The following is a 22,177-nucleotide window of genomic DNA, read 5'->3' on the forward strand; positions in this document are numbered from 1 at the left end:
ATGTCACTTATTATGTCATGTTGAGTCCATGCAAACTTTACAACCTAATCTTGTTGGAGGAAGAATTGGCAAAACTATTATTTATAGCTCACAAGTCATAGATCCAATAAAAAAGGAAAGACTTCTTTATTAAAAATATTCACAGGTGAAATCATCATGAATGGTCAACGTTCTCTACATCTGGTGTACCGTTACATTAAGTGACCATCAGGTGCTGATCGCCTTATCGTACCCCAAGTCCATGAGTCATACGGGACGTAAACCAGGCGCTCAATTTAGTGAGTGCTGTTCGGGTTTGTTGAAGGAGGCGGTGTTGCGGCTCCAGGACAGACGCTGAGCCCCGCGTCATGGAGCACATGTCCTCTCCCGTGAGGTTTCGCAGCGACATCAGAGGTACGTCTACGACATGATCATCACACATCAGAGACCCCGTTATTCTCATGTTGGTCTATAGCTTCACGCCTATACACTTATACTACGTTCATTTGGTGATAATTTCCTTGCGTTTCAAATGCATGTTTTTGTTTACAACTTAAGCCGCGTTTAAACTGCCCGCATTACTCCAATCCCATGCTGTCATTCGGTCCTCTGCTCCCCCTCCTACCTGCAGCGAGACTGGAGGTAAGAGCTTTTGGAGACATATTCTAGAATAGTATAAAAATATGGTGTGTGTGTGTGTGTGTGTGTGTGTGTGTGTGTGTGTGTGTGTGTGTGTGTGTGTGTGTGTGTGTGTGTGTGTGTGTGTGTGTGTGTGTGTGCGCGCGCGCGCGCGTGCGCTTGTGTTAAATCTTGAAGCCCCGCCCAAAAAAGAATTAGCAAGTAGGTTAAGCCTCTTGTTGGTTGTGAGTAATTAGAAGGAACAGACAGAGGGACACAATCTTTTTGTGCTCTACTACTCAGCTGTATTCTGATATGTGATGCTAGAATAGTTTGTGTGTGCATGTCATCATGGATACCAATTTCTACCTGTAACTCTGGTTACTACCTACTGTAACTCTGGTTACCACCTACCTGTAACTCCGGTTACTATCTACCTGTACCTCTGGTTACTACCTGTAACTCTGGTTACCACCTACCTGTAACTCCGGTTACTATCTACCTGTACCTCAGGTTACTACCTGTAACTCTGGCTACTGAATACCTGTAACTCTGGTTATACCGACCTGTAATTCTATCTAGTGACTACCTCCCTGTAACTCTCCACCTACCTGTTACTCTGGTTACTACCTACCTGTAACTCTCTACCGACCTGTAACTCTCTGGTTAGCCTACTACCTATCTGTACCTCTCTGGTTAACAGCTTACATTAGTGTCTCAGGACACGTTGGGGTCCAGCCTCAGGGAGTGATCAGCAGTAACTGTGATGGTCGACTGCTACAATCACAGCCTCATGCTTATCAACCCATCCTTGGATATTATCTCACATGCTATTTTATATCTGAAATAAATGGAGACAACAAGACCTGTATTCTATCATTGCAGGATAATTGCATTCAGCTTACTTTACGGCTTAACAAATACATTTGAATATCATACATATTTAACTGTACTGATGTGTTACTATATGCTTAGAAACTATTAGTCCGTAATGGAGCGGTAGGAAAACACCGTGGAACGGGTCCCTCTTTAATACTTCTAAGTCTGTGTTTATTCTGGTATGGAAGTACTGCAAAAAGGGCCAATTCAATCGTGTACCATTCAGAAATTATATACAAGTCCATTATGTATATTAAAGGAAATACTATGCATATATATATATATACACACACACACACACACACACACACACACACACACACACACACACACACACACACACACACACACACACACACACACAGGAACCTGTGTATTACAGGTATGTTACTCCTGGTAACTACTATACCTGAGTATGCAATAAGTTTGAAATAGTTGTTATGTTGTTTCTTTAGTCATACCGGTACAGAGAGTGTGTTCTGTCCTCACTTTATCCTTCATAAAGTAAAAATTTTAAACTTGACTAAAACGCCCTGGACAAACCGATGAACTATCATATAGAGCCGTGCAGTCCCTATTGGCGTCACCAGAGGGGGAGACATAGAGCCATGCAGTCCCTATTGGCGCCACCAGATAGAAACATAGAGCCATGCAGTTCTTATTGGTGCCACCAGAGGGGGCAACATAGAGCCATGCAGTTCAGTTTGCTGTGTTGTGTTGCAGTACAGTTTGGCGGGTCAATAAGTAAGGAGTATATTCCAATGTCTCCTACCAGCGTTCCAGTCTGTCCATTGAGGACGAGGAAGACCTGGCCCGCCCCCGCGCCACAAAGGACCTCCTCCCCACCATGAGGGACCTCCCCCCCGCCACCAGGGACCTCCCCCATCTTCCCCACTCCACCAGGGACCTCCCCCAACTCCTCCCTGCCACCAGGGCCCTCCCGCCGCCCCCCCGTCCCGAGGGGCCCCTCCCCGTCGGGGGCAAAGAAGGTGAACCGGAGCCCGAGCCGACAGGGGCCCCACACGCCACAGGGGCCCCGCGTCCGCCTGCGGCCTGCAGCCCTGCAGGCTCTGCCGTCCAAGAGACCCCTCCTCCACCCCTGAAGGCCCGCTGCTCCGCCCCAGAGACCCCTCCTCCGCCCTTGACCCCCCGCCGCTCCACCCCGGAGACCCCTCCTCCACCCTTGATCCCCCGCCGCTCCACCCCGGAGACCCCTCCTCCACCCCTGAAGGCCCGCCCCTCCGCCCCGGAGACCCCTCCTCCACCCCTGAAGGCCCGCCCCTCCGCCCCGGAGACCCCTCCACCACCCCTGAAGGCCCGCCCCTCCGCCCCGGAGACCCCTCCACCACCCCTGAAGCCCTGGCGCTCCACCCGGGCGGACGGCGACCTCCAGCCGCTGCAGCTGCGGTCCCAGATGGCGAGGCAGGGCTCGCTGGACTCCCCGCTCAGCCCCGCCTCGCGGCCACGCAGCCCCTGGGCCCGCCTGGACCCCTACGACTCCCCAGAGGTACGCTGAGGGGGTGGGTGGGGCTCCAGCAGGCTGTGGACCAGTAGCCAGGAACCAACAGACAGGAGAGACCAGGGGAGACCAGGAGAGACCAGGAGAGAACAGGTCCAGATAGGAGAGACCAGGAGAGACCAGGTCCAGACAGGAGAGGCCAGGTCCCTTTAGATCAGGTGTTATGAGATGTATTCTCAATGTTGTCTCTGACAGTCACTCAGTTTGAGATAAGATTCAGCTACAGCCAAGATGCTTCAGCACAAGATGAAGGCATTTAAGTGGGACCTTTATTTATGTACATTTGAATGTCAAGGGAACACATTCACTGGTGTAATGTGATTCTTGAGTTTTGTGTGGTAGCTGTCGGTAAATACCGGTTAACTCATAAAGTAGTTTATTCTTTGTTAGAAAACAAAAACAAAGGTGTTGTTGCAGCAGTTGCTGTGTTTGAACGCCCGTCCCCACGAGGTATGAAGGTCCTGTGTGTGCCCAGCAGGACCAGGACAAGGAGTATGTCGGCTTTGCCACGCTGCCCAGCCAGGTGAACCGCAAGACCGTGAAGAAGGGCTTCACCTTCACCCTCATGGTCACAGGTCAGTCCAACCACAGAGACATCCGGGTGTAAAACCCCTGACGCCTTGCACTGATCTTTACAAGGGTCTGCATTTGTAGTCAAAATGTAATTGCTCAAATCCCATTTTCATTACATGTAAATACCTAATTGATAATCTGTCAGATTCTTGAGAAACAAAGCTGTTCTTTGCCTCCCACGGCGCATTGTGTTTGGTGTCTAGGGGAATCTGGTTTGGGTAAATCCACCCTGATCAACAGTCTGTTCCTCACCGATCTCTACAAAGACCGGAAGGTTCCCAACGCTGAAGGTGAGACCAGATCCACAATTCACCCTCACTTTGGTCCCACTCTGTTTAGGAGTATAAACATGTTGACCGTGCTTCCTCTGTGACAGCGTTCTAAACCTTCTGCGTTTTAGTTTCATGTGGTTGTTAATTAATGTCATGTAGCGTGCCGTGTCAAGGTTGAAATCTGTTCAACTTTGAAGCCAAAAGTCGGGCCAAATGGCCCCCTGGACCTGCCGGGCCACTCGGAGCCAAGCGGGGGTCCAGCCAATCTCCTGCACCCCAACACAGCTCCGAACTCCTGGAGGCACGACAGAGAAGGAGCGGAGAAGAGCACGATTTTTTAAATCAACAACCCACCAAAAAGACACGTTCCCCAGCTACGTTTCTCCGCCAGTGAGAGGTTAATACCCTGTGCGCCATGTGATCGATAGGAAAGACTCCCCAAACCAGTCAGGAAAGAGAGGCAATGGTTGGTCAGCAACGAGCGTGAGGTCTTGAATCAGAACGGTCTCAGAGGCCAGCGAGTCGTCAGCCCGGCCAGATTTTCTCCATGACCAGATGTTCTCCATGACCAGATGTTCTCCATGACCAGATGTTCTTCATGAGCATTTCACCCTCAGCTGACGGGTTGCTGTCCTTTCTAACGAGTAGCACCCTCAAGGATCCTTGCTCAGCCTGCGTTCACCTTGGTGGGCGTGCTCTGTGTCTCTAGAACGGATCCTCCAGACGGTTGGCATCGTCAAACACACCGTGGGCATCGAGGAGAAAGGGGTCCGACTCCGGCTGAACATCATCGACACGCCGGGCTTTGGAGACGCTGTCAACAACACAAAGAGGTGAGGCCAGAACCTGTATGATTAATACCAGAGGTGAGGCCAGAACCTGTATGATCAGTGATGATCATGTAGTTATGTGACGAACACGAAAAGGTCATGGAAAATGGACCATTGTCCTACAATGGTCGAACCGTGGGCCAAAGCTCTGAGCGCTCCATGGTGACTGAGGCTAACTTGTTCCTCAGCTGGAAGGAGGTGGAGGACTACGTGGACCAGCAGTTTGAGCAGTACTTCAGGGAGGAGAGCGGGCTGAACAGGAAGAACATCCAGGACCACCGAGTGCACTGCTGCCTCTACTTCATCTCCCCCTCCGGCCACGGGTTAGAGACGCACACACACACGCACACACACCACTTCTGCATTCGCACGCAAAACAACATGGGCATACTCATGGGCACTCACATAGATTCAGACCGCACATTAACAGTACAACAAAGTGTGTGTGTGTGTGTGTGTGGTGTGTGTGTGTGTGTGTGTGTGTGTGTGTGTGTGTGTGTGTGTGTGTGTGTGTGTGTGTGTGTGTGTGTGTGTGTGTGTGTGTGTGTGTGTGTGTGTGTGTGTACTCCCCAGTCTCCGTCCCCTGGATGTGGAGTGCATGAGGGCCTTGCATCAGAAGGTCAACATAGTTCCTGTCCTGGCCAAGGCTGACAGTCTCACCCCCGCTGAGGTCCGCACAAAGAAGCTGAAGGTGTGAAACCATGCTTCTCACACACACACACACGCACACACACACACACACACACACACACACACACACACACACACACACACACACACACACACACACACACACACACACACACACACACACACACACACACACACAATCATCTCTAAGGTTACAGTGAGTCCCTTAATTAGCCAACCAAAATATTAAGGCTATCAAGAGGATTAACAGCCAATCCGAGTCATCTCATGCCCCCCCTTTGTGACCTTTCTGAAGCATGTGTCTTCTTGTTTATTCCAGATCAGGCAGGAGATTGAACAGTTTGGGATCAACATCTACCAGTTTCCCGAGTGTGACTCAGATGAAGACGATGAGTTCCAACTACAGGATCAAATCCTCAAGGTTCCTGATCTTGAATTCAAGACTGTTGAAGACACATTGATGAGGATGGATGCTAATCACAGAGCTAGCCGCGGAGCCGCTAGTATTTAATATCATCGTTCATTGTCCTTCAGTTTCCTTTCATTTAGTGAGTCTGTTTTTTGTCTGTATGTCTGACTTCCTGACTCCCTCCTCTTCTGCGTGTGTCCATCTCTATCTGTACCTCCCTCTCTGCAGAACAGTGTCCCCTTCGCAGTCATTGGCAGCAACCTTCAGGTTGAGAGTGAAGGCCGAAGGTTCAGAGGTCGAATCTATCCGTGGGGGCTTGTAGAAGGCAAGAAACACACACACACATTTGAAGCAATCTCCAGCATTAGAAGTACTCAAATCCGTATAGCATGAGACTGTTCAAAGGCAAGTTTGTTTGAACTCCCAGTTAATTGTTAACATAGTCTGTGTCGAGATTTAAATCAGACTTCATTTTTGTTCAACTCAAACCTCTGCGGTGGTGGACTCGTTCAGAAATTAATCAGTTACTGATCAATTACCTCCATTCTATCCAAAACGAAATACAACCTTTTCTTAAAGGGCCAGTTTGCCCCTAAAACAATGACGCACCCTGCTGGTGTAGGGGAACTGATTTGAAATGATAACATCTCCAACTCATCTCTCTACAATGAAAATCGGAGCCAGAAACTCTTTCCAACTACCTGAACGGTTGTTCACGAATGTGCAAAACAAACCTGGCTGATTGGTCTCTGTGTAGCTCAGGTCTCTGTAGCACTGGTCTCTCTGTAGCTCTGGTCTCTGTAGTACTGGTCTCTGTGTAGTGCTGGTCTCTGTAGCGCTGGTATCTGTAGCGCTGGTCTCTGTAGCTCTGGTCTCTGTGCAGTGCTGGTCTCTGTAGCGCTGGTCTCTGTAGCGCTGGTCTCTCTGTAGCTCTGGTCTCTGTAGCGCTGGTCTCTCTGTAGCTCTGGTCTCTGTAGCGCTGGTCTCTGTAGCGCTGGTCTCTCTGTAGCTCTGGTCTCTGTAGCTCTGGTCTCTGTAGCGCTGGTCTCTGTAGCGCTGGTCTCTCTGTAGCTCTGGTCTCTGTAGCGCTGGTCTCTCTGTAGCTCTGGTCTCTGTTTTGCTGGTCTCTGTAGCGCTGGTCTCTGTAGCACTGGTCTCTGTAGCGCTGGTCTCTCTGTAGCTCTGGTCTCTGTAGTACTGGTCTCTCTGTAGCGCTGGTCTCTGTAGCGCTGGTCTCTGTAGCTCTGGTCTCTGTAGCTCTGGTCTCTGTAGTGCTGGTCTCTGTAGCGCTGGTCTCTGTAGCGCTGGTCTCTCTGTAGCTCTGGTCTCTGTAGTACTGGTCTCTCTGTAGCGCTGGTCTCTGTGTAGCGCTGGTCTCTGTAGCGCTGGTCTCTCTGTAGCTCTGGTCTCTGTGTAGCGCTGGTCTCTGTAGCGCTGGTCTCTGTAGCGCTGGTCTCTGTAGCTCTGGTCTCTGTAGCGCTGGTCTCTGTAGCTCTGGTCTCTGTAGCTCTGGTCTCTGTAGCGCTGGTCTCTGTAGCGCTGGTCTCTGTAGCGCTGGTCTCTGTAGCTCTGGTCTCTGTAGCTCTGGTCTCTGTAGCGCTGGTCTCTGTAGCGCTGGTCTCTGTAGCTCTGGTCTCTGTAGCTCTGGTCTCTGTAGCGATGGTCTCTGTAGCGCTGGTCTCTCTGTAGCTCTGGTCTCTGTAGCGCTGGTCTCTCTGTAGCTCTGGTCTCTGTAGTGCTGGTCTCTGTAGTGCTGGTCTCTGTAGCTCTGGTCTCTGTAGTGCTGGTCTCTGTAGCGCTGGTCTCTGTAGCGCTGGTCTCTGTAGCGCTGGTTTCTGTAGCGCTGGTCTCTGTAGCGCTGGTCTCTTTGTAGTGCTGGTCTCTGTGTCTCTGCTGTTCTCTTCTGCCTGCTGTTGTAGTGTAGGGGCGTGTGATGCGCGCCCCTACACTTCAAGTGATGCGGCTGGTGTCTGGTGTCTGATGTCTGGTGTCTGGTGTCTGGTGTCTTTGTAGTGGAGAACCCCGAGCACTCCGACTTCCTGCTGCTGAGGAACATGCTGGTCCGGACCCACATGCAGGACCTGAAGGACGTGACCCGGGAGAACCACTACGAGAACTACCGGGCCCAGTGCATCCAGAGCATGACCCGCATGGTGGTGCAGGAGAGGAGGCGCAGGTCAGTCGCCCAGGGGTCACCCAGGGGTCAGGGGCCACCCAGGGGCCAGGGGTCATCCAGGAGTAGTACTTCGGGCTGAGTCGTGGGTTGAGCGATCCATTTGAAATGACATTTTGGTGTGTGTGTCTGTGTGTGTGCGTGTGCGCGCGTGCATGTGTTTGTTTGGGTGCAGTCTGTGTGACCAGATCCAACATGAGAACAGCGCAGACGTTCCCCTTCCTCTGGCGGTCATCGCCAGCGAGAAGGAGAGGCTGATCTTGGAGAAAGATCAGGAAGTGCGTCTTATACACATCCTCATGTTCCTGTCCGCTTCGCCATGTTCTGCCTCTCTTCATCTGCCGTCTGTCTGTCTGTGGTCCCTCTGTAGTTGAGGAGGATGCAGGAGGTACTGGAGAGGATTCAAGAGCAGATGCTGCAAAACCACAGAGACGGCTTCTAAATAGAAACCAAGGGAAAGACGAGGACCAGCCGAGAGCACGTTGAAGACCAGGTCGGAAACGGCTTCTTGGACAGCACCAAATACTGGAGGAAGGTTGAAGTGGCTGTTGAATCATAGGCATAGAAAAGACTGTGTGGACAGGGCCTCAATTCTACCCTGGAAACCAAAATTTAAGCTACTTCCAGGAGTCCTGTCCTAGTCAACAGCTCCATTAGTCTTGTGTTGGGTTTCTAGTTAACGGCTCCACTAGTCTTGTGTTGGGTTTCTAGTTAACGGCTCAACTAGTCATGTGTTGGGGTCCTAGTTAACGGCTCGTTGGGCGATATAGGACGTCCATAGGAACAATTTTTTCTTACTGATTTTTGTATTTCTTTTTCCATTTAATATAAATTTAACCTTTTTATTTGCAATTTGAGACCAAATAATAAATTATTTCAAACTTTATCAACCTGTTGGCAGATATTTTCATAAATAGCAAATCAGAATGTTAGTCGATAAAACAAATGTAGGTGTGATTCATAGACGACACCAGGAGAACACTGTGTTGTAAAGGTAATAAGATTTATCAAGAATCTTCATTTTATCAGAATCATTTTTTCATTTATTATTTTATCCAATATCATGTTATTTCAAACAGTGGACATTTCGATCTAAAAGCAGCCCAAAAGGTACAGGCCATATAGAACTTAAAACTTTCTCCATAGGGAAAACATGTTCTTTGTATTCATATATAATATCAATGTAGCATGAGGTCAAGAGGCTGCTCTCGTTCTGCAGTGTTGTTACATGGTCCCGCAAATAAAGTTACATCCATCCAAAGAAAGAAACTCACCCAAACAGCAGTCTACATGCAAATAAACGTGGCATGGCTAAAACTTTAAAATACATACACTCATATGCCAAAACGTGCATACAATCACAAATGTACAAAATATTCATACGTTCATACAAATGTTACAAAAATCGTACAGATTTTTTGACAATTTGTTATGTAGAGAAGAATAAATCTTTTTTTTCTTTCTTTTTTAAATACCTTTTCACTCACTGTCTCAGACTAACAAAAACAAGTAAAAAAGACCAAAGTGGAACAGACCTTCCTCAGATTCCTCCGGTCACGAGTGGACACACAAAGCGGACAAAGCTGTCACAGTGTTAAACGGGCGGGGGGGGTTATATATATATATATAAATTATGTTCAGTAATGATATATATATATATATATATATATATATATATGGATATATATATATATAACTAAGTAAACTCATCTGGCCAAGCATACACACACTTCCCTCATGCACAGGGCACAAGTTTACACAACCAACACACAGTCATGCAGCAGGTTGGGATTAACTTGGATATAGAGAATATAAAACAACTAGTCAAGAGGTTCAGAGAAGGAGGACGCTGGCGATGACCACTGATTGGTTCATTCATAGATTACTTTACACCAGAGCTCCTCGGAGTTGGTGAAGCAGTGTGAGGAACACGTCAATGGATTTGACACACACACACACACGCACGCACGCACACACACGTTTTCGTTGTTACAAAATGTTACCAGTGTTTCCAGCCTAATACTCTAAATGAGGTCTGGAAATTGGATCCGCCTCATGAATTTGCTGTGGCGTTTTAGACATCATCACCAAAGCCATGACATCATCAGGTGAGCTCCTGCCATGGCCTCATATGCAGCTGCCACTGGTGTGTAAGAAGATGTCCAGCCATGCAGAAAATATGTTCCTTCATTGATCTGTGCTATGTTTTTAGAAGAGGGTGCGAAGCCGTTATTCTCTCCTGGGTAAAGGAGGCTGGTGCGGAGCGTGGCAGCAGGACTCACCTGAACGGTGGGCATAACTCATCCTCCTGCTTATAGACACTGGTGACCAATGGCAACAATGACCATTATCAAACCAAGTTTGTGAAACATGATGGAAGATTGGAATCCTTGCAATCCAATGTTGCCATGTTTGTTAAGTGACCAGCGTTTCACTTTGTTGACCTTTTGCCAGCATTGCTTTCAAACAAAGCTGCTCTTTGACCACCAGAGAGGAGCCCTTAAGCTACACGCGTGTATCGACAGGAACCAGGGCAGAAGGCTTCAGCACCTGACAGATAACAGCATGTCACTACCATGACACGCTGGAGACCCTCTTCCATCAACGGCCGCCAGTAAACTCTTAAAGATCATCGTCTGACGTTCTCCTGAAATAGGATTCATTCATTCAGACGGCACTCCCGGTCTGAGCTGCGGTTCACGAGTGTTCAGGATCCCTGGTGATGACTAAACCACCTGGAGGTGCAGCGGCCATGACCGCCTGGTGGGCCTGGGGCCAGCGGGGCTACGGCTGCACACTGTATTGATCCCAACACGCCCGTCTCAAAGACACAGGAGCAGGAAGCACGCCGACTCCCTGTAAGGGAGGCTCTCTGAAGGACGGCTGGAGAGTAAGGCTGCATCCAGGACACAGAATGAAGATGCCCGTGTTTTAAATGAGGGTCAAAGCGCTGAAAGAGCCATTTAGTAGTTACAAAAAAGCAAACTAAAAACTAAAAGAACAACACTAGATTGCGGCTTTATATAACTGAGTGCATTCACCGTCAAATTGTGTTTTATTTGGAATGTTTCCCAGATGATGCTCCTCAATAAGCAGAGCCTGGGTTCAGAGCAGAGAGCCCGGGTTCAGAGCAGAGAGCCTGGGTTCAGAGCAGAGAGCCTGGGTTCAGAGCAGAGAGCCTGGGTTCAGAGCAGAGAGCCTGGGTTCAGAGCAGAGAGCCTGGGTTCAGATTAAGGCTGAACGATTTGGGGAAATAATCGAATTGTGATTATTTTGACCAATATTGCGATTGCGATTTAATGTGCAATTTTTATGATTTATTAAATTCTTATGTTGTGTATTATTCACTAATAAATAAATAAATCATTCTTTACCATGACCAACACAACATTGGAAGCAGCAGTTGGGTGTCTTGAAAGGCGCCTCTAAATTAAATGTATTATTATTATTATTATAATAAAAACTGCTCTTTCCTTTAGGCCAGGACGATGTGTTGAGATTAATTAATATTATAAACTTCTTTATTTAACTATTGAATTGTAAAATAAAAATACAAATACATGATAATAATAATAATTATTATTATTACTTTTAATCGCAGCCTTTGCGATTTGCATATCGTGTTCTACTACATCGCGATTTCGATAGGAATTTGATTAATCATTCAGCCCTAGTTCAGAGCAGAGAGCCTAGGTTCAAATCAGAGAGCCTGGGTTCAGATCAGAGAGCCGGGGTTCAGATCAGAGAGCCGGGGTTCAGAGCAAAGAGCCGGGGTTCAGAGCAGGTGAACTGAGGAACCCGAGGTCCAAAAAGTAAACGGCCCGCCAGCCTATTGTTTTAGATGATCAGTAAATCAGATGATTTATCATCAGCACCCCTGGAGGAGGAAGAGGAGAGGGAGGAAGGTCTTTGACTCAGCGAACCTGGAGGTCTCCTTGCTGGAGCCCGCCGCGAAGCGAGGCTGCGGCCTCCATGTTGATCCCCCCCCCCCCCCTCCACTGAGGGGACCCCCCCTAGCTGCGTCACGTTTACCTGAATACACAACTAGTGGGAACGCATCCGAATGAGAACGAAAATAAAACTCCTCTTATATACTCTTTTTTTTCTACACCTTCTCCTGTCGACAAATGAACACATATTGAAGGTAGATCCTTGATGCCTGAGTATGAGCGTCATGTTAGTGCTTCTGGTTGTGAGGGAAGGAGGAGACCACGAGAGAAGGCGTCTCCGTCGCCCAGGGTCAAAAACACCGCCTGCGGACGTCTTCAGGTCCTTCCACAGAACCCTGGCCAAATGTGTTCCTCCAGTCCCATGTCTGGCGTGTTCTGCTACTTAGAGGTCCACTGTCAGACCAGGGCCTGCCCCCCGCGGCCCCGCGGGCCCTCAAGTGAGTTTGACCAGCGTGACGGGGTTGAGCAGGGTGGTCTGGCCCCCCAGCTGCGGGTGGGGGGCCAGCACGGCGGTCTGGCCCCCGTTCACGTGCAGGCCGTTGGGCGTGGCGTGGGCGTGGTGGTGGTGGGTGAAGGTGTGCGTGATGTGCTGGGACACCGTCAGGGCCTGGGGGTAGAGCGCGGGGCCCAGGTGCGTCACCGTGACGCGCTGCGCCGCCGCCACCGCCGCCGGCTGGGGCGCGGCGGGGGCCGGGCCGGGCGAGGGGGCGATGGGGGTCAGGTGTTTGTGGTGGACGGCCTGGATGACGGACGGGTGGGACACGGCGGCGTGGGCGATGACCGACGGCTGGGCCTGCGCGGCCGAGGGCTGCGGGGGGTGGGGCGCGATGGCCTGGGGGGCGGGCGCTATGGCCTGAGGGGGCGGGGCCTGGGACTGCACGGGGACTCCTCCCATTGGGGGCGTGGTCAGCACTCCGGAGAGAGGGAGGGGTGCGGGCTGGAGTGTGAGAAGGGCGTGGGCCTGTAAGATGGGTGGGGGGGCTATGGGGGGGGGCTCGCTGAGCAGGGGTGCAGGCATGTCCTCGTCCTCAAAGTCCTGGTCCAAGTCCTCTTCTCCTTCTGGGGAGAGAAAGACCCGGTCATTACATCACACCAGCTTACTGTCATATCATGGTGCAGTGTCGTCTATGGCTTTCATGATTTACTTTTGTCGGCCATCTTGCCGGGACTTCCTTTCAAACGAGACGCCTTGTCTAAATGAGACTTCGTATGATCAAATGGAAGACGAAGACAAATGTGGTCAAAATTTGTCATCAAAACCATCGTTCAACCACAGCTGGTTAGCTGCACAGGAAGACATCCCCCTAAACAACAGTCCTCCTATACAGAGCCAGTTCTACAATATGTATTATACACGTTAAACAGCACATTCCCCTCGCTACAGCCGACCGATGGGTAGGACATGTCTTACAAATGACTCCCATCATCGCTCTGAACTCATCCGACCTAGCCCTGGTCCGAGTCCTCACAGAGAGGGAGGTGAGGCAGGGTGAGGTGAGGTCCCCCCCCCCCTCCTACCTGAGGGGGGGGGGGAGGTTCTACCTGGGGGGGGGGGGGGGGGGTCCTACCTGAGGAGTTCCTACCTGAGGGGGGAGAGGTCCTACCTGAGGGGGGGGACCTAACTGAGGGGGGAGTCCAACCTGAGGGGGGGGGGGGGGGGGGGGGGGAGGTCCTACCTGATGCGGTGGAGGTGGACACCTGGTCGTCCTCGGGCTGGACCGTCTGCCTCAGGACCCGCTCCATCTCCGTGGCGTCCATGGATGGGCCGAGCTCCTTCTTCAGCTGGGCCAGCCGCTGCTGCGAGGCCATCTTCTCCCGGGTCAGGCGCTCCACCTCGTGCTCGTACTCCTTGTCCTTGCGCTTCAGCGTCTGCAGAGCAGGGGGGGGGTAGGGAGACGTCCAGCATGACCCAAAGTACCGGAGGATTCAAAGGGCTTCCAGGTATTCCAGTCTCTTCTGTTCCCTCACTTATACAGATATGGTGGATCTAACGTGAATTAAGTAAAGGTCATCATTAGAGCTGGGGTCGGCAGGCTGGAGAACTTTGAAGGAGCTTTTAAAAAGGATCCAACTAACTAAATCCCACCCCTCCCTTCTGGTTTCCCTTTGAGCCACTCCCCCAGGACAGGAGACTAGCTCCTGACTGAGTGTTTGTGGAGGAGTGTGTGTGCAGGAGTGTATGCAGAAATGTGCGTGCACACGGGTTGTTTTCTAAGAACACATTTTTTATAGCTATGAGCTATGCCGGAGTGGATCACATGACTGAGCCGAGCTCCTCCCACTTCCTGGAACCGCGCACATGCTGAGGGAACTGTGCGTTCACACCAAAAGCTGTAAAGCGTTTTGAGCGATAAACGCCCTTTCACTTTCTATTCGACATGAGAGATAAAGCGATGGGAGCAATAAACCGCTTCAGCGATAGCTTTAAGGCTGTAAAGCTGTATATGACAGTTGAAAACAGCTCAACTCTCTGCAAATGAGCGAGTAGCGTTTTGGCTGTAAATGACCGCCAGCAAATCGGAATGTAGATGTCTCTCTTATGCGAGAACTTTAGTTCCTAGTTCCTACCACACATGTGTTCCTGCATCATGGTGCGTGAGATTTTGAGTTGCGTGTCCCGAGCTCAAATGTCCCGGTGTCCACCAACCACTAACCCTTTGGCCTTTAGTCCGCGATTGCATAGCCAACGTGGTCTTTTTATAGCCCGATCATTAACTAAAAAACACATAGAAAGAATAAAGCATCCAGCATATGATTTCAACAATGTATGAGGGCATACGCAATCCGCATTACGCAACAGGGCAGGCCGCACAGTGGAATGCTGATGGAAACCAGCGGACGAGCGGTGGGTGGAGACGTGCGTGCATTTCAGAAGCAGGGAGATACCGCACAAAAATCTATTTCTAATTTGTCAGTTTGCCGTGCGTCTGCCTGCCACAAATGTTCCCGTTGAGCGGATCTTTTCCATAATAAACAATACCACACACACACACACACACACACACACACACACACACGATAGCGATCAACTGAGCTATAATCTAGTATATAAGCAATCGCTCCATTAATTAGTTATTCAGTGTTTCATGTATTTATGCTTATTATTCTTTTTCTATTTTTCTAAATGTATGACTACCTTGTGTTTTTGTGGCTCGGCATCAGCAGCAACACTTGCCTCAACTACGAGCGTGCAGGCAAAAAGCACAGCTCCTTTAAATGGAAAAGCTAAATCGCAAGAGCGATACGAGATGTCAATATTTTGGACAGCGTTGCGTTTGGAGCTATTCTGCGACTTTGCATCTTTTACAGCCTTTGGTGTGAACGCACAGGAAGAGCTCAGAGTGGGAGGAGCTATGTGACTGTCCTTTGTCTCAACCAATAGGCGTCATGCAACACTCTGTCAGGGCCGAGTGCGGACAGAGCTCTGTTTCTAGAGGCCAGGAGGAACAGGATGAGAGTCACCCAGGAAAGAGAGAGGGGGCAAGAGGACCCATGTCCCCAGTCTGGGAGAGTCATGCGACAAATCACAACATTATACACAAGCATCGGCTGACTCTGTGACCTAGTGAAGCCTGGTTCAACTGACCCCTCAGTGACCTCAGTGACCTAGTGAAGGCCGGTTCATCTGACCCCTCAGTGACCTTGTGGAGCCTGGTTCATCTGACCCCTCAAAGACCACGTCTCTGCAGCAGCACCACATCAGCTGCCTAAGGTTTCCATGGCGACCAGGTTCCCGAGGATTTGGACGTGATTGGTGGCAGATTATAAGGGGAATTTAAGGGGCAATCTAATTGGCAAGGAGCTCCCCCCCTCCCAACACACACACACACACACACACACACACACACACACACACACACACACACACACACGTTTTCCAGTAAACACAAGGGGGACCGGTGTGATGCAGTGCACGCCTGTTGCTATGGTTACCGGAGTTCTCGGGGGGGGGGAGCAGGCGGGGGGAGTAATAGAGGACCAGAACGAAGCAGGTGGGAGTAGAGGAGCAGAGAGGCAGCCCGACGCGAGAGCGCTATCCGTACGATCGACCTGCTGTGGACCATGAAGCGGTGTCAGACGGGGGGTCCTGTGTCTCCCCCCCCACCCCCCCCTGCTGCTGCTGCCAGGGGATGACATCACCAGACTCACTCTAGCCATGTGCCTCCGCTACCATTGGAGAGACGCACTGGGGAGGGGAGGGGGGAGGGGGGAGGGGGGAGGGGGGAGGGGGGAGGGGGGAGAGCACAGGACCAGATCACAAGGGAAGAATCTGTCGCTGGGGAATCATTTCTATTTATCCTCCTCATGCCTGCTCATCATTTTGTCTTGTCGGGGAGGAGAGGAGGATTTAAATCAACTTTTATTTAGTATTCATTTAGAAGTACTTCGAACAAAGAGGCCTAACAGAGCCTAGTGGAATGTGACGTGTAGGTGGGTGTTAACACAGGTACCTCCTGTAACCTGAAGGTATAACCACTGATTAAAACCAACAGGTTTAGGGAGGACACACATGTTGTGGTATCGATGGCGGGCTGGATGGGCTCTTTTGGGGCTAACTGCATGTGGAGAAAGCCTGCAGCACCGACCGATCATGTTTTTTCTTTTGCTCCAAAGCCTCATTCTCTCTACAGAAAGCGGATGAATGAACTCATATACGTCCGGTATCAGAAGCCTTGAGCAGCCCAGCCTCACACACAAACCCACTACTTTTCACATGACATATACAGACTACATCTCTGCCTGAGCGCAGTAATGACCGTTTTAGTTTGCCCCTTACCGGCTACAAAACCGAAGACACAAAAGGAGAACACTATGAATCAGAGCCATCAGGTGCTGTTCGCCTCCACCCAGGTGCTGATCTCTACTCTGAATAAATGTTAAGGTTCTTGAACATATCGCTTCTCAGGACTGTCTGTCTCCAAACCAACAACCAAGTACACTAATCGGCACGGCATCCTCGTGAGCAACGCTAGTTGAAGGTTTCAAGGCAAACATGTGTGGCCTATTTCTGAAAATAACATAGGGATATCTCCATAACTGTAAGGGCTACAATATGTAATTTGGTACCAAACTAAAGATAACACAAGAGATTTGTGTGCAAGTGAAATAATCAATGTGGATACTACTTGGTTAGAGTGAATACAGATAGAACACAGCAGAGGTGGAAGATTTATTTTCTTCTGAAATAAATGTCATGATTTAGAGTGAATACCATCTACGGTAGTCATTATCAGTTGGTAGCAAAGATAGAGGTCTTAGTAGAAGTAGGTTTGGGAAAAATCTCAAAATAAAAACATAAATCAAATGCAAACCAATGCAAAAATGACAATATAAACGTAATGAGACACAAGCGGGTGGATAGCTTGGAAACCCATTGTACGATTTTGAATTTTGACCCCTGTATTGAAAGTCTGGGAAGTCCAACAATAACACCATACGGCCTATAGATGGCGACGAAAGGACACGTGATCTGATTGAAGGCAATTTACATATAACCTCTGAACCCTCTCTTGGCTACTATACAATGATGGTAAACAACGTGTTAAGTTTCAACATGGTGCCAAGACACTAGATTACCCTCTGATGGGAGTGTGATGCAATCAAACACACTTTTGATGACAAAAACAACAAAGGTAAGACATCATCTATGGTTGAAACTAAAATAAGTGAAGAAAAACTTGATTCTTGACTGATTTGATCACCGAGTGATATAGTTTAGATTTTTTGAAACTCTTGTTGTTGCACGTTTCTTATTTTGTTTGGGGTTGGGACTGTCTGTCGGTAAGCTTACGAGGCTTATGATAGACTAAAAGTTGAGAACCTAATCTTTTCTAGTGATGTGCCAGACGACTACTTTCCCATGAGTTGAAATGCCTTACGACGTCTTTGTACCTGGGAGGGAGGGGCTAGGCTGGTGCCGGGGTACTTGGGGATGACGAGGCGGGCGTACCTGGATGTAGCGCAGCGCACCACGGAGGACGCTCAGGTTGGAGGTCTTCTTCTCGTCCACGTTCGGAACGTTCTTCTTCAGCGTCTCAAAGCACTCCTTCAGGTGAGCACGTCTGGTGGGGGGGGGGGGGGGGTGACATGGGCACACAGGTGACTGGCTGGACACCTCCATCACGCACCCAGGAATAAGTAGGTTAGGGCTCTTTCTGACTTCATCTGACCAGCACATGTTAGCACACATCTGCAAAGGATCACGTTCCAAATGGAATAAATCATCCTTTCCTCCTGACAAGACAAAATGATGAGGAGGCATTTAGCCAGACAACCCCCCACCCCCCCACCACCACCACCACCATTCTAACAACACTTGTACCCCCCCCCCCCAGGGGGACACCAACCTGTTCTTCTCCAACTTGTTGTGCACCTCGCGTGTTCCCGCCCTGGAACACGAACAGGACGTTATCATCACAACATGTTCACAACATGCGCACGCGCGCGCGCGCGCACATACACACACACACACACACACACACACACACACACACACACACACACACACACACACACACACACACACACACACACACACACACACACACACACACACACACACACACACACACACAAATCAAAAAAAAGAAGATTGAGCCATTTTGCCGTCATTTACCGATACACGTATAAAACATATATATTACGGTCATATTTAATTTGGCAAAGTTTTTAACCCTAACCCTACAGCGATGTGACCGGGGGAACTAAAGACTGGAGTCCTGTGTGTGTAGCGGTGTAGACCTGCCCAGGAGCCAGGCAGCCCTCCCCTCTATAGCCATCGTTTGGTCAACACTTCTACACAAGACGGGATCACTGAGTACCCCGAGCAACAGTCTAACTCAAACACAATCCAACTGGAGACCTCCCCTTGAGAGTGGACTTAACATGACATTATCAGGGGACAAGTGTATCCTGCTAGCACCCCCACAGCCACATGCTGCGGTCAGCCGCTGACGCACAACTCTACAAACAAACACACATAGAAAAATAGCAGTTCACTCAACTTTTACGCACGATTGGCTGGTCAAAAAAATATGTATCAACATAAATGCTTGATTTGGACCGTGTATTATCATGGCACACACACACACACACACACACACACAGACAGACTCACCCCCCCGGCCGTCGCTTCCCGTCGGCCCCCCGCATGTCGTCCAGCAGGCCGTTGGTCCTGGACTCAGGCGAGTGGGGGGGCATCAGGGGGGACGCCGCCCCGCTGGGGGGGCTGAAGGCCGCCTGGTAGGGCAACTGGAGCTGGGGCAGCTGGGGCGGGACAGCGCCGTTCTGCTGGGGGGCGGGCTCCAACTTTATAGTTGGAGAAGAGAGCAGGGGGTGGGGGCTAGCGCTGGCGAGCGGCAGAGGAAGCGGAAGCTGCTGCAGCTGGAGGTGATGAGAGGGGGAGGAGCCGTTGAGCATGGGTGTCGCCACGGCGATGGAGGCGGCCGCAGCGACGGCGGGACGCAGCGGCGAGGGGGCGGGTGTGAGGACGGAGAGCAGGACAGGGGGGACGAGGGGGCCCCGGAGGGAGGGGGGAGGAGGAGGGGGGGCCACCACGGGGACATGGTACGTCTGCAGGTGCAGGGGCTCGTTGCCCCAGGCGACCGGGTGGGGGTGGACTCCGCCTGTCAGGGCCGACACGGTCACGACCTCCGAGCGCCGTAGCTCCGCCTCCCGGGCAAAGAGCTCCCTCTGCTCGAGCTGGTCCTCCTCTGGGGGGAGGAGGGAATGGATTAGAGAGATAGATAGAGATATATATATATATATAGATGAAAATATATATATATATATATATATATATATATATATATATATATATATATATATATATATAGATGAATATATATATATATATATATATATATATATATATATAGATGAATATATATATATATATATATATACACACACACACACATACATACATACATACACAGACAGATCCCCATAGCTACGCTTCTTAACCTGAATAACAGACTACTCTTGCATTACTAAATGGAATACCAGTCAATCAATATTAAATAAAGACGTTTAGTCATGCTCACGTGCAAGTGGTCCCTCCCCCCACCCCCACACACAACGCTATTAACCAACAATTGCATGTTGTTATGTATTGAAGGATCTCAGTTGCCATGAACTCGAGCGACAGCCATATTAGAACCCCATAGTATTATTCCATATAAAGCGCTATAACGTGCACATAACTCTGAGCGGGGAGTGGATATTATGGCGATTTATTTGTATTTGTCCAATGCTCCATCATGTCAGTGGGGTTTACGTCCTATTACGTGAGCTTTTAAAGACGCATTATCCATGACAATGTCAGTCTAGTCGATTGCTTGCACGCTGAAAATGCACACAAAACTAAATTACATAACTTCTGCATTAATGGAGGAAAATAAGCGGATAAAATATATTTTTTGGGGGGGGGGGGTGCCCTACTTTCTTCATTCCAAATGACCCTGTGACTCCCTCCGCGAGCCGAATAGGGAGAGCAGTAGAGTGCACGTGGTAATCGGGGGCGGGTCTTCAGTGGGGGGGAGATCTGACACGTCACCCAAAGGGCGAGACCGAAAGCCCCGCTCCAGACGGTCCAAGCCGACAGCGATCTTCACCGTTGTCTACCACGACGGGTCGGAGGTCGCACGGTCCCGTCTGGACTTCATGGTTTTATATGAACCGATAGACGGACGGAACGACAGGTTGTCCCCCACACTGATCTCGCTAGCCGCGGCCCCGCCCCGCGCGTCATCATGTCACGTTACGTAAAGAGCGCGACGCCACCGCCCCATAACCTCATACCAGGGAACATCCCTGGTTTCCCCTTTCCAATATAAGACGCCGCCGCCCCAGCGCCTAATACCAGGGAACAACCCCTGGTTCCCCCTCTCTCCGACATAAGACGCAGCGAACTTTTTACGGCTCATCCATTCCGATCCAACATATTACTTGTTGGGTCTGTGCGTCGGCGCGTCAGATCTCCACCTGAGCAAGAAAGTAGCCAAGGTGGATGCTCCGCTACTTTGTATCGATCCCACATTCCAGGGTCGCCTGTCACTCATTCACGTGATGGTTCCTTACACCCCCCCCCCCACACACACACACACACACACACACACTCAGTAGGACCTTTAGACCACGTCCAGCAGGTCAGACCCACCACTCAGTCGGTAGGACATTCAGACCACGTCCTGCTGGTCGGACTCACAACTGTGACTCAGTAATCTCAATTTTACAGCATAGGATGGGGAGCGCATGGGTTCCGTTCTCATCTCGCGGGTAATTTAATAACTGAGCTGCATTAGTCCGGACTATTGGGGTCTCTGAAGTGGTCCGCTCTGCAGGCGACATGTGTTAACAGGCAGCCTGGTCATGGTTCGATTAAATGCTCTGGTTGTTCGCTCGAGCTGCTAATCCCAACTCACCGGGTGCAGCGTGTTGCTGCGCTTCCCACTCCAGGTACCGGGCTGCTTCCAGGAGGGTGTCGATGCTCATCGCGCGCGCCCCTCGGTCGGTAACCCGGTTCCCGGGACCGCGGAACAACGACGAGCAGCGCGCCCCAGGAGGGCCTTGTGCACGGCTTGCCCACGCGCGTAAAACAATCCCCCCCTTTCCGTTAAAAAACGGCAAAGTTTCAAAACGTATAAACCGAAGGCGAATCCTTGCATACGTAAAAGATGATCGCAACAAGATGGCGATGCGAGCACGGGAATACACACAACAAGGCGCCTCGTACCGAGTGTAGGACACGCCCTCCCGGTTTCCAGACCGCCTCGTTACTACAGCCGCTATCAAATCCCGGACCAAATCCCCCGCCGTGGATCGGACGAGGATATCAACATTCCCTTCATCTGAAAACCCAACATACCAATGTGTTGTAAACGTTGACTACTTTATGGGAATGCTATATTAATTTCTCAATGCGATAGATTACTTTCTTGCATCAACTTTCATTTGAACGGGCAGTCAGATTTGTTTATGGGTCAGAAGGGAAATCCCGTCCGTGTAATCCACCCACCGTACTATCCTGCACTCCATTGGCCCGCAGCGCATTAAAACCTATCAGTGCCAGTGGGCCAATGAGCGCTCAGAACAACAAGGCATGGTGCTTGTCCACATGGGCACCCGCCCGTCCGGAGCTCGGTTCATTTGCATGGCGAGAGCGTGACTAGCTACCCTGCTGTCTCGGGACCATACCCGTCAGTCAAACTAAAGGGCGTGGTGTTACAAACAGCAAAGCGTGCGTGACTTCGTACACAGGTTGCAATACAGTGCATTCATCTGAAAGCAACGTATGATGTGTTTTTTTATTCTCTACAGACCT

The 22,177-nt window shown here is 50.2% G+C and overlaps 3 protein-coding genes across 3 annotated transcripts; 2 read left to right on the plus strand and 1 right to left on the minus strand.

Moving 5' to 3' along the window:
• The first annotated feature begins 34 nt into the window (after positions 1–34).
• LOC115547081 (proline-rich protein HaeIII subfamily 1-like) lies at positions 35–2,831 on the plus strand. Its single transcript, XM_030361050.1, has 5 exons — positions 35–393; positions 611–621; positions 2,252–2,711; positions 2,750–2,753; positions 2,792–2,831. The coding sequence occupies exons 1-5, from the start codon at positions 348–350 to the stop codon at positions 2,829–2,831; spliced, it is 561 nt and encodes a 186-aa protein (XP_030216910.1). The 5' UTR covers positions 35–347.
• LOC115546526 (septin-4-like) lies at positions 2,775–8,789 on the plus strand. The gene is made up of 11 exons (XM_030360088.1): positions 2,775–2,983; positions 3,471–3,570; positions 3,772–3,858; positions 4,550–4,673; positions 4,859–4,993; positions 5,244–5,361; positions 5,641–5,742; positions 5,959–6,055; positions 7,744–7,906; positions 8,079–8,181; positions 8,274–8,789. The coding sequence occupies exons 1-11, from the start codon at positions 2,891–2,893 to the stop codon at positions 8,343–8,345; spliced, it is 1,194 nt and encodes a 397-aa protein (XP_030215948.1). The 5' UTR covers positions 2,775–2,890; the 3' UTR covers positions 8,346–8,789.
• Positions 8,790–8,919: 130 nt separating this feature from the next.
• On the minus strand, positions 8,920–21,603 carry mntb (MAX network transcriptional repressor b). The gene is made up of 6 exons (XM_030360087.1): positions 21,279–21,603; positions 18,971–19,565; positions 18,201–18,242; positions 17,804–17,915; positions 13,530–13,722; positions 8,920–12,912 (listed from the first exon to the last, which is right to left on the minus strand). The coding sequence occupies exons 1-6, from the start codon at positions 21,346–21,348 to the stop codon at positions 12,287–12,289; spliced, it is 1,638 nt and encodes a 545-aa protein (XP_030215947.1). The 5' UTR covers positions 21,349–21,603; the 3' UTR covers positions 8,920–12,286.
• Between the last annotated feature and the right edge of the window lie 574 nt (positions 21,604–22,177).

The sequence above is a fragment of the Gadus morhua genome, chromosome 7, assembly GCF_902167405.1.
Source record: "Gadus morhua chromosome 7, gadMor3.0, whole genome shotgun sequence".
In the NCBI taxonomy this organism is placed as follows: domain Eukaryota; kingdom Metazoa; phylum Chordata; class Actinopteri; order Gadiformes; family Gadidae; genus Gadus; species Gadus morhua.

Excerpts from the sequence above, each read along its gene's own strand:
- LOC115547081 (XM_030361050.1), top strand. The coding sequence starts at position 348 with ATGGAGCACATGTCCTCTCCCGTGAGGTTTCGCAGCGACATCAGAG.
- LOC115546526 (XM_030360088.1), top strand. The coding sequence starts at position 2,891 with ATGGCGAGGCAGGGCTCGCTGGACTCCCCGCTCAGCCCCGCCTCGCGG. Across the intron at positions 4,674-4,858 it reads GCTGTCAACAACACAAAGAG|CTGGAAGGAGGTGGAGGACT; the intron begins GTGAGGCCAGAA and ends CTTGTTCCTCAG. Across the intron at positions 5,743-5,958 it reads TACAGGATCAAATCCTCAAG|AACAGTGTCCCCTTCGCAGT; the intron begins GTTCCTGATCTT and ends CCCTCTCTGCAG.
- mntb (XM_030360087.1), bottom strand. The coding sequence starts at position 21,348 with ATGAGCATCGACACCCTCCTGGAAGCAGCCCGGTACCTGGAGTGGGAA. Across the intron at positions 19,566-21,278 it reads GCAGCAACACGCTGCACCCG|AGGAGGACCAGCTCGAGCAG; the intron begins GTGAGTTGGGAT and ends TCCTCCCCCCAG. Across the intron at positions 17,916-18,200 it reads AACAAGTTGGAGAAGAACAG|ACGTGCTCACCTGAAGGAGT; the intron begins GTTGGTGTCCCC and ends CCCCCCCACCAG.